This window comes from Ruditapes philippinarum, unplaced genomic scaffold (assembly GCF_026571515.1).
Source record: "Ruditapes philippinarum isolate M1 unplaced genomic scaffold, ASM2657151v2 ctg2839_1_1_1_1, whole genome shotgun sequence".
NCBI classification, from domain to species: Eukaryota; Metazoa; Mollusca; class Bivalvia; order Venerida; family Veneridae; genus Ruditapes; species Ruditapes philippinarum.
The window spans coordinates 66,076-81,970 of NW_026861016.1; the positions used below are offsets into that span (position 1 = coordinate 66,076).

Sequence of the window (15,895 nt, forward strand, 5' to 3'; positions counted from 1 at the left end):
CTGGGCAAACATCATTACCCTTTGGGACGGATACATCACTTCAAATGGCAAACACATGAAAGATACAGTTAAAAATTCACTTATTTTTAAAAAAAAATGAATTTAAAGAACTTTCAAATAATATAAGACTCTCAAAAATTGTTCCACAAATAAAGAAAGTTATCAGAATTAAAAATTACTGCTGCTATAAAATCTATATCGATATTGGCTTTTTTGCCAATCAGTATATCTGCTAAATTCTGTTAACATGTGCTTGTGATGTCACCAGTCAACTTGTCTTTAGTTGTATGACAATAAACAAACAAAGATTAACAAAATTTACAATAACATCTACATGGCTTGTCCCAAAGATTTGCAAAAATAAAAAATGACCCAATTGTCATCGCGTTTTCAGATCAATACATTAGTAAATACAATATATAAATATAGAGGATATTGAATGAGTGCAGGTTCAATACTAAAATTATATTATTGAACGAGGAGGCTAAAATCATGTTATGTGAGCCTCTGGTAAGCAACATTTTGTTCTATATGTAGTCTATTACATATACAACTTTTTGTGACTGATTCGTTGCTCCCTGTGCATTTTACCTCCAATCTTTAAGTTATTTACTACTAATTTCACAACTGTGTCCAACTTTGGTTCTTTTGCATGTGCCTTTGTAAATAAACCGAGTGCCTGAAGGTCGCTTTGCAAATTTGACATATTTAGTTCGATTTGGTTTAAACATATTTTTATTCAGATAAAATATTCATGTTAATAATTTACAATTTAAGCAGAAAGGAATTGGACCGAGAGCTACAATAGCTCAAAGTAGTCCTCTCCTTTAACAAAAGCAATATGTTTACATAATACATGGCTTATCATAATTTTAATTAAACCCTATAAAAAAAGAAGAAAGAATAAAAAAAATTACAAATACATGTATGCAATTGAAAGAAAATAATAAAACGATAATAAATAATTAGTTCGATTTACCAGTGTGAATTGCCATATGTGAAGTAAATTTAGATTTATAATGAAAATGTTTATCACAGAAATCACATGTATAATTTTTCTCACCAGTGTGAATTAACATATGCTTTTGAAGTGATTCTTTTCAAGCAAATGTGTTATCACATATTGTACATTTCAAGTCTTTTTAGCCAGTGTGAATTGTCAAATGCCTTTTAAGTCCACACTTTTGAGTGAATGTTTACTCACATATTTCACACTTATACTTTTTGATTCCTAAGTGAATGTTCATATGATTTTGAAGATGAACGTTTTGAGTGAATCAGTTACTGCACATGTCACACTTATAGCTTTTTTGTACCAGTGTGAATGGCCATATGTACTTTGAGAGTACAACAACGGGCAAATGCTTTGTCACATATTTTACACACATAGTTCTTTTCACCAGTATGAATTCGCAAATGTCTTTTAAGAGTACTGCTATGCGTGAATGAGACATCACAAATTTTACATGGGAAATTCTTTTCTCCTGTATGAATTCTAAAATGAGTTTTAAGGTCACGTTTAACATAAAATGATTTTTCACAATATTCACATTTATAATTTTTCTCACCAGTGTGAATTAGAGTATGATCTTTCAGATTACTATAACGAGTAAAGGACTTATCACAGAGATCACATTTAAACATTTTCAAGCCAGTATGGATAATCATATGTGAATTCAATGTACCTTTTTGTAAGAATGTTTTATCACACTTTTCACATTTATAGTTTTTCTCACCAGTGTGAATAAAACATATGCGTTTTAAGGTGTTCTTTTCTAGTAAATGTGTTATCACATATTGTACATTGAAAGTCTTTTTGGCCAGTGTGAATTGTCAAATGCCTTTTAAGTCCACACTTTTGCGCGAATGTTTTCTCACATATTTCACACTTATACTTTTTGATTCCTGTGTGAATGTTCATATGCCTTTGAAGATGAACTATTTCAGTGTATGAGTTGCTGAACATGTCACACTTATGGCTTTTTGTACCAGTGTGTATGGCCATGTGTACTTTGAGACCACTGCCACGGGTAAATGTTTTGTCACATATTTCACACTTAAATTTTTTTATTCCTGTGTGAATGTTCATATGCGTTTGAAGACCACCTCTTTGAGTGAATGATTTACTACATACGTCACACTTATAGTTTTTTTGTACCAGTGTGAACGACCATATGTTCTTTGACACTACTACCACGGGCAAATGCTTTGTCACATATTTCACACACATAGTTCTTTTCACCAGTATGAATTTGCAAATGTCTTTTAAGATTACTGCTATACGTGAATGAGACATCACAAATTTTACAAGTGAAATTCTTCTCTCCTGTATGTATTCTAAAATGTTTTTTAAGGTCACATTTAGAATAAAATGATTTTTCACAATTTTCACATTTATAATTTCTCTCACCAGTGTGAATTATAGTATGAGCTTTCAGATTACTATAACGGGTAAAGGACTTATCACATATATCACATCTATTGTTTTTCTCACTAGTGTGATTTTTCATGTGTGATGTAAGTTGACTTACGAAAAGAATATACTTCATAGCATATTTCACATCTATATTTCCCTCCTTCGTAATGACTAGTCATTTTGCGCTGACTTCCCGGAGATAAGTAAACCTTTTAATCCAAGTATTCCTTAAACTTCTCTGTTTTCTCTGCTTTTTTCACATGGATGGCAATAACCTGATTTCAAATATAGAACATTTTTATTAATTTTAGGAAATTGATTTCCACTTACAATTTAATGGAAGGGAATTCAACTGTTATTTACATATTTTTATCATTAATCTTCTTACATATAAACCATATTTTGATTGTTCTATTCTGTACAACAGTTACATAATAACAAAAGTTCAACATTCTTTCCTTTGCCATATATATTTATCCTTAGTGAAGGTATTCTATCCGCCAAAAAATTCTAACATCGGCCAATATCGTATTTCCGGAACGTTATTATTTACAAAATCGTGGGCATTACATTATTTACAATCACTCATCTTTTATTGCTATGCACTACATTCCGGTTATAAACGACTAAATATTATTGAATACCGAAGATTGTGAAAAATAACGTTCGAGAAATGATCGATTTATTACGATATTGCCCGATGTCAGAAATGTTTTGGCGGGATAGCATTTCAGCAAGACAACCTTAAGAATGCTAATTGTCGGAATTTACCGAAATAAATAATGAATTTTGTATAATTTTCATAAATAATAAAATAAAACATTTATTTTGCCAAATTGTTTACAAAAAAGATTAAAGGCCCATTATGGCTCAGAAATGCTCTTATTTATATTTCTCGAAGGATTTTTTTGTGTACTTTAATAGGTTCCAAAAAGTTACTGATTGGCTAATTTACCTGAACCATTTTTTTTATCTGCTGCCTTGTTTCAATTGGTATAGTTAGACTGATTTAGTATTTTGATACTTTCTTTGTTAACATTTTTCTACTTTTGTGACACATTTTTTTTTTGCATTTATCGCTAATTACTTGAAGTTACAAGCATCTTACTTGCTCAGAAATCATTATTTAGATTTACTCGTATTATGAAATTCATGTTGCCCTTTCTAAAGAGGAAAAAATTTATACATTTCTCAGGCATAATGTACCTATAAAGAAAATCAACATTAATGCAACTGGATACATGTATATTAAAATGTAATATGGTGTAGAACGAGATCAAGAAAACAGAAGCTGAGAAATTTGAATGAAGTAATTTAATAAACTTTATATTTACTTGATAGTATGCTTGCATTCCAGGTTATTAATTAAAAATATTTCTGATATACTTGAGTCAAGATATTTAAGACGCGCGCTACATAGTGATGTTTTGACTTACTAAGCCCGACTTTTTATACAGTTAGCATGCACTAATTATCGACTCTTCAATTGTTTCCTGTTTAGTTATGAAAAGAGTAAATATACATAAATAGGGTATATCTATTTTAACCCCCGGAAGTCTCGATGCACATCTATTCTATTATACTATGCTCGTTTTTTCTATGCTTTTGTTTTATTTACCTCAAAACAATTATCCAACAAATATCCTGCAACCCGATTTACTTTCTACTATCCTCTCCGGTAGCGTTACGGATAACAGCCTATATATACAGTTTTTTTTCTGTGTATAACTACTACCCTGAAAAGGTACTGTTCCCAATAGAAAATATACATTAAAATTCCCAATTTCTTATGTTTTAATTCCCAAAATGGCTGTTCAAAATTCCCACTAGGCAAAGTGATTTCTATGATTGTTATAAAGATCATATAGCATTACAAATAATGTCTATTAAAACATTGTAGTAGAAACTATTTATACATTTCATTAAAATTACATCAAAGGAATACTCGCATTATTATTTACAACAGAAAAATAACAAACTTACCTTAAAAACATATAGTTTATGGTGCAACGTTTATTGTGTAAGGGTATGTTTACCTACAAATGGCGTTCTTGTATTAAAGGGCTGTAACTCGTCATGAATGGTACATTATTATTGTCTTTTCTGAACTCTCTGTGTTCCATGTGATAAAATGCTAAATTGTATTGTGTTATAGGTATTGTATTCACATTGCTTTATGCAAGAAACATTTGAATTTAATTTTAATTTCACCATAAGCTAGTATTCATGATTTTAATTGCTATTTAGATTTTTCTTATGCAATTAAATAAAGGATTATGCTTACTCAACTTAGTGTCGTGGGTTCGAGTCAAGTTAACTCACACCTCCGAGTGGAATTTCTATAAAAATTCTAGAAAGCAAATTGAATTAAATTTAAACTTTGTAAAACTACTGATCATTAAACTTAAACTTGTTTGATCCTCATTATCTCTGTATTTATTTTGCTTTATTCAATAATGTTAATAAAACATAACTTCATAACATCACCATCGTCTTTATTCGCTTCTTTCTATGTATTGTTTATATTTGTTAAGTATTCCCAAGGGCACTGCTCCTACCTTATTCCTGCTGTTTGTATATACAATATAATTTGTTGATATTTTCATATTGAAAGTAAGCATTTAATATATGTTAAACAAGATCAACAAGGAAAGGCGACATTCAATGCTCGCAGCCGCCACACGACCCAGCGACAAGAACCAGTTGCAAGGAGCACAGGCGGACCCCAAACAAAATCAGGACAAAGCACAAGGCAGAGCACGGACAGCTTATCAATAAAATGATAAATAAATGTAACTGATAAGGAATTCAAAGAAAACAAATAAATGATTGAAAAAATAGGAAATAATTTGTAACTGATAAGGAATTCAAAGAAAACAAATAAAACTTTCAAATTCTAAAATAAGGAGCTGACAGTTTATTGTTTGGATTTTTCTTATGCAATCAATCAAGGAGTATGCATACTCCACCAAGGGATCATGGGTTCGAGTCAAGTTAATTCACACCTCCGATGGCACAAAAAATTCAAGGAAGCAAATTTAATTTAAATTTTAACTTGGTACAAGGTTAGCTTTTAAAAAAGCTAGAAGCGACTCGCTTCGTTATTTTTTTCCAGGGGCTTGTTTAAATGTAAAAATAACAGTTCTGTTAGCTGAAAAGACTTCAGCGAACATCAAAATAAAAGTGACATATAAAGTTATGGAAGTCAAGCCAGTTCTGTCAGTTTAATAAAGAGGAATATGAGTATATATAAAGATGCATGTAACAAATTCTATGTACTCTACGTGCTCTCGATGAAATGTTTAATAGTATTGTGGTATAGTCATTGTATTTACATTGCTTTCTGCAATAAACAGTTGAATTTAATTTAAATGGCACCATAAACTAGTATTTATGATTTTAATTGCTCTTTGGTTCGTACTTGTCTGGAAATTGTGTCCTTTTTTCTGTAGAAGTTTGATTTTGTTTGGGTCTCAATTCACACTAAATTTACCTGTAATGTTTCAGTAGATGCACACTTACAGCAGTTTTATACATTAATTACGAAAGACCGGTGGGGATATTACAACTTCCCGAATTCACGATTTCAACTTCGTGAGTTTATGATTTCAACTTCATGAGTTCATGATTTCAACTACACGAATTCAACCTTTAAGGTCAAGACTGGTGACATGTCCGGCGTCCGTACTCGACAGCGAAATCTGCTTTAAATGCCCTTACATACATACATACATAGATACCAAGGGGCAGGACGTGAAGTGGTTGCACACTTGGTTCAAGCGAGCGAATTGGTTGCAAACTTGACAAAATGGCGAAAACGGCGTGATTTTTTGAAACGGGTGAACGAATTTTTGCCAGGCAAGTGGGTTTCTTTGTTATTTTGAAGTTCATTAGTATGCCTTTTCCATAATGCAATATATATGCCACACTCGGTTAAAGGTTTCAGCATCCTAGATTCTGTTTTGACGAAGTTATTGAAGATATAAACTGATCATGTAGATAATTTAAAATTTGACATGTGACTGTTCTGGCCGGTTTTTCTCCTAATTTATTCGAATTTGTAAGTTTTGAACTGCATTTAACAATAACAAAATATGTTTCTGTCAATGCTGTACAAACGGTTTAGTTCGCAAGTCCGAAGATAACGTTCAATACACAAAAATATCTTGTTCAAGCACATTTTGGTTGCAGACTTATACTTCAAGCATTTTTGGTTGCAAACTTTTGTGTCAATAATGTGGCATGCATATTTTTAGCGAGGAATAACTTATCTTTTTTTTTTTTTAATAATTAGCAATATTAAGGCAATTATACCCGTTCATCTAATAAGAAATATATATACAAATTGTGCATGCGTGCAGATATATAACACAGGGTCTTACAAATAGATATATAACACAATATGCTAATTTGAAGTTCAGTTGTGTTTATCTTCATCATTTTTTCTCCTCGATATACTCTTTTCTTCTTACAAAGTCTAAGGACTTTTTTTGGCATGACTAACTGTAAAGGAAAAGAAGAAAAAAAATAGCAACAAACAGCTTTCATTATTGTTCTTTTTTGAGATTTGAAATAAATTTGATTATATAGTAGATAAAAACTATATTTACATTGACACAAGGGCATTATCCACATGTTTCTTTAAATTGTTCCTTATAATTGACCAATCGAAACATTCTCCAAATTCCCTAACTCGAACAATGACTTTAAGTAGTTTTGTCACGTATCAGTCAATGTAAATAACCAATCGTATATCATTTATATTTATATTATGATCTAATAATCAAAATCATCTTTAGAATACCAATTGACACATGATGTACATCAAATCCGAAATATTGTAAACAAGCATGTACGTCATTTTAACTTTTGGTTTGTAAAAATATTTTAAGTACATTTACAACTTTATGTCTAAAGCAACTGCTGAATATTACATACGAAACAAATTAACATTTCTTGTGGTTTTGATAAACTTTGGAAATTTTGCCGCATAACATCGTATGTGTGCACATGTCCTAATGTATATGATGAAAATAATTCACTTAAATACAACAGTACTCTCACATACGTTTGTTTTGTATGTAGTTTTCATTTTCATTTTACATATGATGACATATTTTAGAATTGAAGTATCAATAAATATTTTTCTATATGCTATTTTTTTGTTTGCAGGCTTTTACTGATGATTATAGTATTGAACAGAGAACCATGTAATTTGAAACATAAAGTGCATAATTGTTGTAAAAGAAGAAAGTATAAATAACATTTATAACAAAAAGAAGTAACAGAACATGAATGGCAATAATTGCCAATGAAAATAGGTTAATAGATATAACCTTCAACACTCCTTTTGCAAACTTTTACTTTGGATTTCAATAGAATAAGAAAAAGTTTGCAACCAAAAATGCGTGAAGTATAAGTCTGCAACCAAAATGTGCTTGAACAAGATATTTTTGTGTATTGAACGTTATCTTCGGACTTGCGAACTAAACCGTTTGTACAGCATTGACAGAAACATATTTTGTTATTGTTAAATGCAGTTCAAAACTTACAAATTCGAATAAATTAGGAGAAAAACCGGCCAGAACAGTCACATGTCAAATTTCAAAATATCTACATGATCAGTTTATATCTTCAATAACTTCGCCAAAACAGAATCTATGGTGCTGAAACCTTTAACCGAGTGTGGCATATATATTGCATTATGGAATAGACATACTAATGAACTTCAAAATAACAAAGAAACCCACTTGCCTGGCAAAAATTCGTTCACCCGTTTCAAAAAATCACGCCGTTTTCGCCATTTTGTCAAGTTTGCAACCAATTCGCTCGCTTGAACCAAGTGTGCAACCACTTCACGTCCTGCCCCTTGGATACATAGATACAAACATACATACATACATACATACATACATACATACATACATGCCGTCAAATGTGAAGGAAATTTTAAAAACATCTATATTTTCAGTTTTAAGACGATATAAAAACAGAATGACACAGAACAAAACTTTATTACGATTTGTACAAAATACAATGTCCATTGTTTACAAAACAATTTGCTTGCAAACACCATATATTTACTTACATAATATTGATAATAAACAAACATAACATAAAACATATATATTTTTCACATATACAAATGCTTTATGACAAGTAAATAAAATGAAAATTCAAACATACATCACAGTATTTGAAAATTAAACAGACATACAAGTTGTGGGCATTACCACGAGTATTTTGATTTTAAACCTGTCAGTTGAGTGCGTGAATGTGAATTATTAAATAGCGCCGTCGCGCTTTTGCGACTCCGTAAAAAATGGTATTGCACGACCGTGCAACTTCAATGTGGGAAACTGGGCAAACATCATTACCCTTTGGGACGGATACATCACTTCAAATGGCAACACATGAAAGATACAGTTAAAATTCACTTATTTTTAAACAAAAATGAATTTAAAGAACTTTCAAATAATATAAGACTCTCAAAAATTGTTCCACAAATAAAGAAAGTTATCAGAATTAAAAATTACTGCTGCTATAAAATCTATATCGATATTGGCTTTTTTGCCAATCAGTATATCTGCTAAATTCTGTTAGCAGGTGCTTGTGATGTCATCAGTCAACTTGTCTTTAGTCGTATGACAATAAACAAACAAAGATTAACAAAATTTACAATAACATCTACATGGCTTGTCCCAAAGATTTACAAAAATAAAAAATAACCCAAATGTCATCGCGTTTTCAGATCAATACATTAGTAAATACAATATATAGAGGATATTGAATAAGTGTAGGTGCAATACTAAAATTATTGAACGAGGAGGCTAAATCATGTTATGTGAGCCTCTGGTAAACAACATTTTGTTCTACATGTAGTCTATTACATATACAACTTTTTGTGACTGATTCGTTGCTCCCTTTGCATTTTACCTCCAATCTTTAAGTTATTTATTACTAATTTCACAACTGTGTCCAACTTTGGTTCTTTTGCATGTGCCTTTGTAAATAACCCGAGTGCCTGAAGGTCGCATTGCAAATTTGACATCTATAGTTCGATTAACCAGTGTGACTTTTCATATGTGAGGTAAGATTAGATTTATAATGAAAATGTTTATCACATAGATCACATTTAAAAATTTTCAAGCCAGTGTGGATAATCATGTGTGAATTCAAAGTACTTTTTTGTAAGAATGTTTTATCACACTTTTCACATGTATAGTTTTTCTCACCAGTGTGAATTAACATATGCATTTCAAGTGATTCTTTTCTAGTAAATGTGTTATCACATATTGTACATTGAAAGTCTTTTTGGCCAGTGTGAATTTTCAAATGCCTTTTAAGTCCACACTTTTGAGTGAATGTTTTCTCACATATTTCACACTTATACTTTTTGATGCCTGAGTGAATGTCCATATGCGTTCGAAGACTTCTTCTGTGAGTGAATGATTTACTGCATACGTCACACGTATAGCTTTTTATACCAGTGTGAATGGCCATATGTTCTTTGAGACTACTTCCACGGGTAAATGCTTTGTCACATATTTTACACACATAGTTCTTTTCACCAGTGTGAATTCGCAAATGTCTTTTAAGTTGACTACTATATGTGAATGAGACATCACAAATTTTACATATGAAATTCTTTTCTCCTGTATGAATTCTAAAATGTTTTATAAGTTCATAATTAAAATAAAATGATTTTTCACAATTTTCACATTTATAATTTTTCTCACCAGTGTGAATTCGAGCATGAGCTTTCAGACCACTATAACTAGAGAAGGACTTATCACACACATCACATCTATAGTTTTTCTCACCGGTGTGAATTTTCATGTGTGATGTAAGTTGACATACGAAAGAAAATACTTTATAGCATATTTCGCATCTATGTTTTCCTCCTTCTTTATGGCTAGTCATTTTGCGCTGATACTGCTTCCCGGAGATAATAAACCTTTTAATCCAAGTATATCCTTAACTTATCTGTTTCTGTGCTTTTTTCACATGGATGGCATTAACCTGATTTCAAATATAGAATATATTTATTAATTTTAGGATATTTATTTCCATTAACGATTTAATGGAATGGAATTCAACTTAAATTAACATATTATTTTATCAGTAAGCTTCATTCATATAATCTCGGTTGTTCTATTCTGTACAACAGTTACACAATTACTAAAGTTTAACATGTTTTCCTTTGCCATATATATTTATCCTCAGTTTAGGTAGTCTTACTGTAATGTTTTTCCGCCAAAAAAAATCTAACATCGGCTAATATTGTAGCAAACCGGATATTTCTCGAACGTTATTTTTTCAAAATCTTGGCCAGGGGATTATTTAAAATCACTCATCCTTTATCGCTATGTAGCATATTGCTTGCTCAGAAATCATCATTTAGATGTTATAAAATTCATGTTTGCTTTTTCTAAAGAAGTAAAAATTTATACATTTCTGAAGCATAATGTACCTTTAAAGAAAATCAACATAAATACAACTGGATACATGCATATTAAAATGTTATATGGTGCAGAACTTCAATTTTAATGAAGTAATTTAGTAAAGTATATTTACTTGATAGTTTACTTGCATTCCAGGTTATAAATTGAAAATATTTCTTATATATTTGATTCAAGATATTTCGGAGGCGCACTTCTTAATGCTGCAACTTGTTACAAAGTGATATTTCGACTTACTAAGCCGAACTTTTAATACAGTTAGCATGCATTAATTATCGACTCTTCAATTGTTTCCTGTTTAGTTATGAAAAGAGTAAATATATATAAATAGGGTCTATTCACTGACATTCGGAAGTCATCAATTAAGTTGATAATTGATAATTGTGTTTAATTAATAATTTGACATATCATCCTAAGAGATAAAATGATAACATCTTTGTTAATTGATTGTAATTAGCAAGTGTCATGAATGTGTTGATCCTGGTAGTTTGAATGTAAATAATTATATTTTCTGAAAATATTTTATGCGCTCTCGATGCAATGTTAAATAGTATTATGCTATAGGTGTTGCATTTATATACTTTATGAGATAAACTTTTTAATTTAATTTTAATGTCTTTACAAGGATGAAATAAAATCACTCAAAATGGGGAAAAAATCTGCAAAGGATTGAGTGCAATACTTGTGCAGCCGAAAAATGATGAAATTCATTTACAAAAAAATATAAATAAATATGCATAATGATTTTCTTTTAAGAACAAATATTTATATATATAATGTATAAAAAGATAGGCTTAGTAAGTCGAAACATCACTTTGTCACAAGTTGCAGCCTCAAGTATTGCGCGTCAAAAATATCTTGACTCAAATATATCAGAAATATTTTCAATTGATAACCTGGAATACAAGCAAACTATCAAGTAAATATATATAAATTACTTTATTAAAATTGATCAGCTCAGTATTCTTTATCTCGTTCTACATCATATTACATTTTTATATACATGTATCCACTTGTATTTATGTTGATTTTCTTTAAAGGTACATTATGCCTCAGAAATGTATAAATTTTTACTTCTTAAGAAAGAGCAAACATGAATTTTTTAACATTTAAAAAATGATTTCTGAGCAAATAAGATACTTGTTTCCTTAGGAAATTAGCGATAAAAGTAAAATAATGTGTCACAAAAGTAGAAAAATGTTAACAAAGTAGTATTTTGACTTCCATTCAAAAATACTAAATCACTTTAACTGTACCAACTGCAAAAAAGCTGCAGATGAAAAAAAAAATTGGTTCAGTATTTAGCCAATGAGTTTTTTTTGAGCCTTTTAAAAAAAACTTTTGAGAAATATAAATAAAAACATTTCTGAGGCATAATTTGGCAATATAAATTTTGTATTTATTTATTTATGAGAATTTTATATAAATTTCATTATTAATTTTGCTAAATTTTCCGGCTATTAGCATTCTTGTTATACGTTCTCGCCAAAACAATATCGGCCAATATCGTAATAAATCGGCCATTTCCGAAACGTTATTTTTCACAATCGTCGATATCCAATAATATTTAGCCATTTTTTAACCGGTATGTACTACAAAGCGCTAATGGACGAGTGATTTTAAATAAGCAAATTTCCAAGATTTTGAAAAAAAAAAACAACGTTTCGGAAATAACATATTTGCTTCGATACTGGCAGATATATAAAATTGTCTTCGTTTAAACAAAGTGCATTAGAAGAAAATTATTTCCCCTGGTTTTGTTCCCGTCGGATCATATGAGGGCGCTATTCGGGCCAAATTCAGCAATAGCGTTGCAAATTCATTCAGCGCTTGGTTAACCGACTGTCAACATGTCCGAAGAAGTAAATTAAGATTTTTATTATAAGTTTTGTTAAGGATTTTAGACAATAGATGTACGTGTTCCATCTTTTCTAGTAATGTGTCTTGTATTTTGACTGAAGTTATTTACATGTAATTTATGAAACGAATTAAATTAATTTATGTTATTTGCAAATGAGGGTTTATTTGTACATATATATGTTGGTTCATTTCATGTACAGTCAGCTACAACCAAGTCGCTTGCAACACATTTAACTTTATTTCATAACTAAAATGTTCTGTTGTTCATTCTATATATTTTGTAGAGATAATGGTTGTGATCATATTGTATCCGTCGGGGACGATTTGAAGGGATAGAATTTTTGGCGGAAAAACATTACAGTAAGATTACCTTAACTAAGGATAAATATATATTATGACAAAGGAAAACATGTTAAACATTAGTAATTATGTAATTGTTGTACAGAATTGAACAATGGAAATAGAGTTCATATGAATAAAGCTAAATGATAAGAAATATGTTAAAAACAGTTCAATTCCATTCTATTAAATTGTAAGTGGAAAGCAATATCCTAAAATTAATAAATATATTCTATATTTGAAACCAGGTTAATGTCCTCCATGTGAAAAAAACAAAAAAAAAAAAAAACAACAAAAAAAAAAACCGCAGAGAAACAGAGAGAAGTTAAAGGAATACTTGGATTATTTCCGGGAAGCAGTATCAGCGCAAAAATGACTAGCCATAAGGAAAGAGGGAAACATAGATGTGAAATATGCTATAAAGTATTTTTTTTCGTAAGTCAACTTACATCACACATGAAAATTCACACTGGTGAGAAAAACTATAGATGTGATGTGTGTGATAAGTCCTTCCCTAGTTATAGTAAACTGAAAGCTCATACTCTAATTCACACTGGTGAGAAAAATTATAAATGTGAAAATTGTGAAAAATCATTTTATTTTAATTATGAACTTAAAAGACATTTTAGAATTCATACAGGAGAAAAGAATTTCATATGTAAAATTTGTGATGTCTCATTCACATATAGCAGTAGTCTTAAAAGTCATTTGCGAATTCATACTGGTGAAAAGAACTATGTGTCAATTCATACTGGTGAAAAGAACTATGTGTGTGAAATATGTGATAAAGCATTTACCCGTGGAAGTGGTCTCAAATTACATATGGTCGTTCACACTGGTACAAAAAGCTATAAGTGTGACGTATGCAGTAAATCATTCACTCAAAGAAGTGGTCTTCAAACGCACATGAACACTCACACAGGAATCAAAAAGTATAAGTGTGAAATATGTGAGAAAACATTCGCTCGAAAGTGTGGACTTAAAAGGCATTTGAAAATTCACACTGGTCAAAAAGACTTTAAATGTACAATATGTGATAACTATATTATTTTATCATTTTATTTAGTCATAAACTATTTCTCCCTGTTTCTTAGTAAGAATCACGTGACTACACGTTGTATGTTATTGCACAGAGAGTACATAAAATGTTTTCAGAAAAGACAATAATAATAAAACAATCATGACGAGTTACGGCCCTTTAATTCAGGAACGCCTTTTGCAAGTAAACATACTAAACAATACGTTGCGCTAGACACTATATTTTTTAAGGTAAGTTTGCTATTTTTCTGTTCTTTTCATAACAGACAAAAATATTTACATCAAAACTACCATGATCAACACATTCATTGCACTTGCAAATTACATACAATTAACAAAGATGTTATCATTTTTTTTATCTCTTAGGATATGTCAATGTATTAAAATAACTCAATTATCAACTTAATTGATTACATCCGGGTGACAATGGATATACCCTAATTATATACAATTATTTACTCTTTTCATTACTAAACAGGAAACAATTGAGTCGATAATTAATGCATGCTAACTGTATAAAAGGTTAGGCTTAGTAAGTCGAAACATCACTATGTACATGTCACAAGCTGAAACCTTAGTGCGCGTCGCAAATATCTTGGAAGAAATATTTTCAATTGATAACCTGGGATGCAAGCAAACTATCAAGTAAATATACTTTACTAAATTATTTTATTAAAATTGATCAGCTTCAGTTTTCTTTATCTCGTTCTACATCATATCATATTTATATATATATGTATCCAGTTGCATTTATGTTGATTTCCTTTAAAGGTACATTATGCCTCAGAAATGTATAATTTTTTACTTCTTAAAAAAGAGCAAACATGAATTTTTTAACATTTAAAAATGATTTCTGAGCAAGTGAGATGCTTGTTTCCTCAAGAAATAAGTGATAAATGCAAAATAATGTGCCACAAAAGAAGTAAAATGTAAACAAAGTGGTATTTTGACTTCCATACAAAATACTAAATCACTTAAACGGTACCAACTGCAAAAGTTCTGCAGATGAAACATGGTTCAGGTAATTAGCCTATCAGAAACTTTTTGGAGCCTATTTAAGTATATCAAAAAAAAAAAAAGAAAGTTTTTCTAGAAATATGAATAAAAGCATTTCTTAGGCATAATGGGCCTTTTTTGCAAAAAATTTGGCAGGATAAACGAGATTTATTATTTATGAGAATTTTGCATAAAGCTCATTATTAATTTTGCTAAATTTTCGGACTACTAGCATTTCTGTAATGCTTTCTTGCCAAAACAGTTCTTATATCGGCCAATATCGTAGCAAATCGGTCATTTCCGTAAACGTTATTATCATAATCTTCGGTATTCAATAATTTTTAGCCATTTATGACCGGAATTTAGTACATAGCGATAAAGGACGAGTGATTTTAAATGAGCAAATGGCCAAGATTAAAAAAAATAGAGTTTCGGAAATAACCGATTTGCTTCCATACTGGCCGATATTAGATTGTTATTGGCGGGAAAACATTACAGTTAGACTACCTTAAAAATGATAATTATATATGACAAAGGAAAACATGTTAAACATTAGAAATTATATTATTATACAGAATAGAACAATGGAAGTAGCGTTTATATGAACGAAGCTAAATGATAAGAAATATGTTAATTACAGTTGAATTCCATTCCATTAAATAATAAGTGGAAAGCAATATCCTTAAACAATAAATATATTCTATATTTGTACTCAGGTTAATGCCTTCCATGTGAAAAAAAAACACAAACAACAACAACAACAACAACAACAACAACAAAAACA

General features: G+C 30.2%; 1 protein-coding gene across 1 annotated transcript; it reads right to left on the minus strand.

The window, feature by feature from the left end:
• Window positions 1-1,299: 1,299 nt before the first annotated feature.
• Window positions 1,300-2,529, minus strand: LOC132714227 (zinc finger protein 724-like). Its single transcript, XM_060697032.1, has 2 exons — window positions 2,150-2,529; window positions 1,300-1,775 (listed from the first exon to the last, which is right to left on the minus strand). Exons 1-2 carry the CDS (start codon window positions 2,508-2,510, stop codon window positions 1,300-1,302), a joined length of 837 nt encoding a protein of 278 aa, XP_060553015.1. The 5' UTR covers window positions 2,511-2,529.
• Between the last annotated feature and the right edge of the window lie 13,366 nt (window positions 2,530-15,895).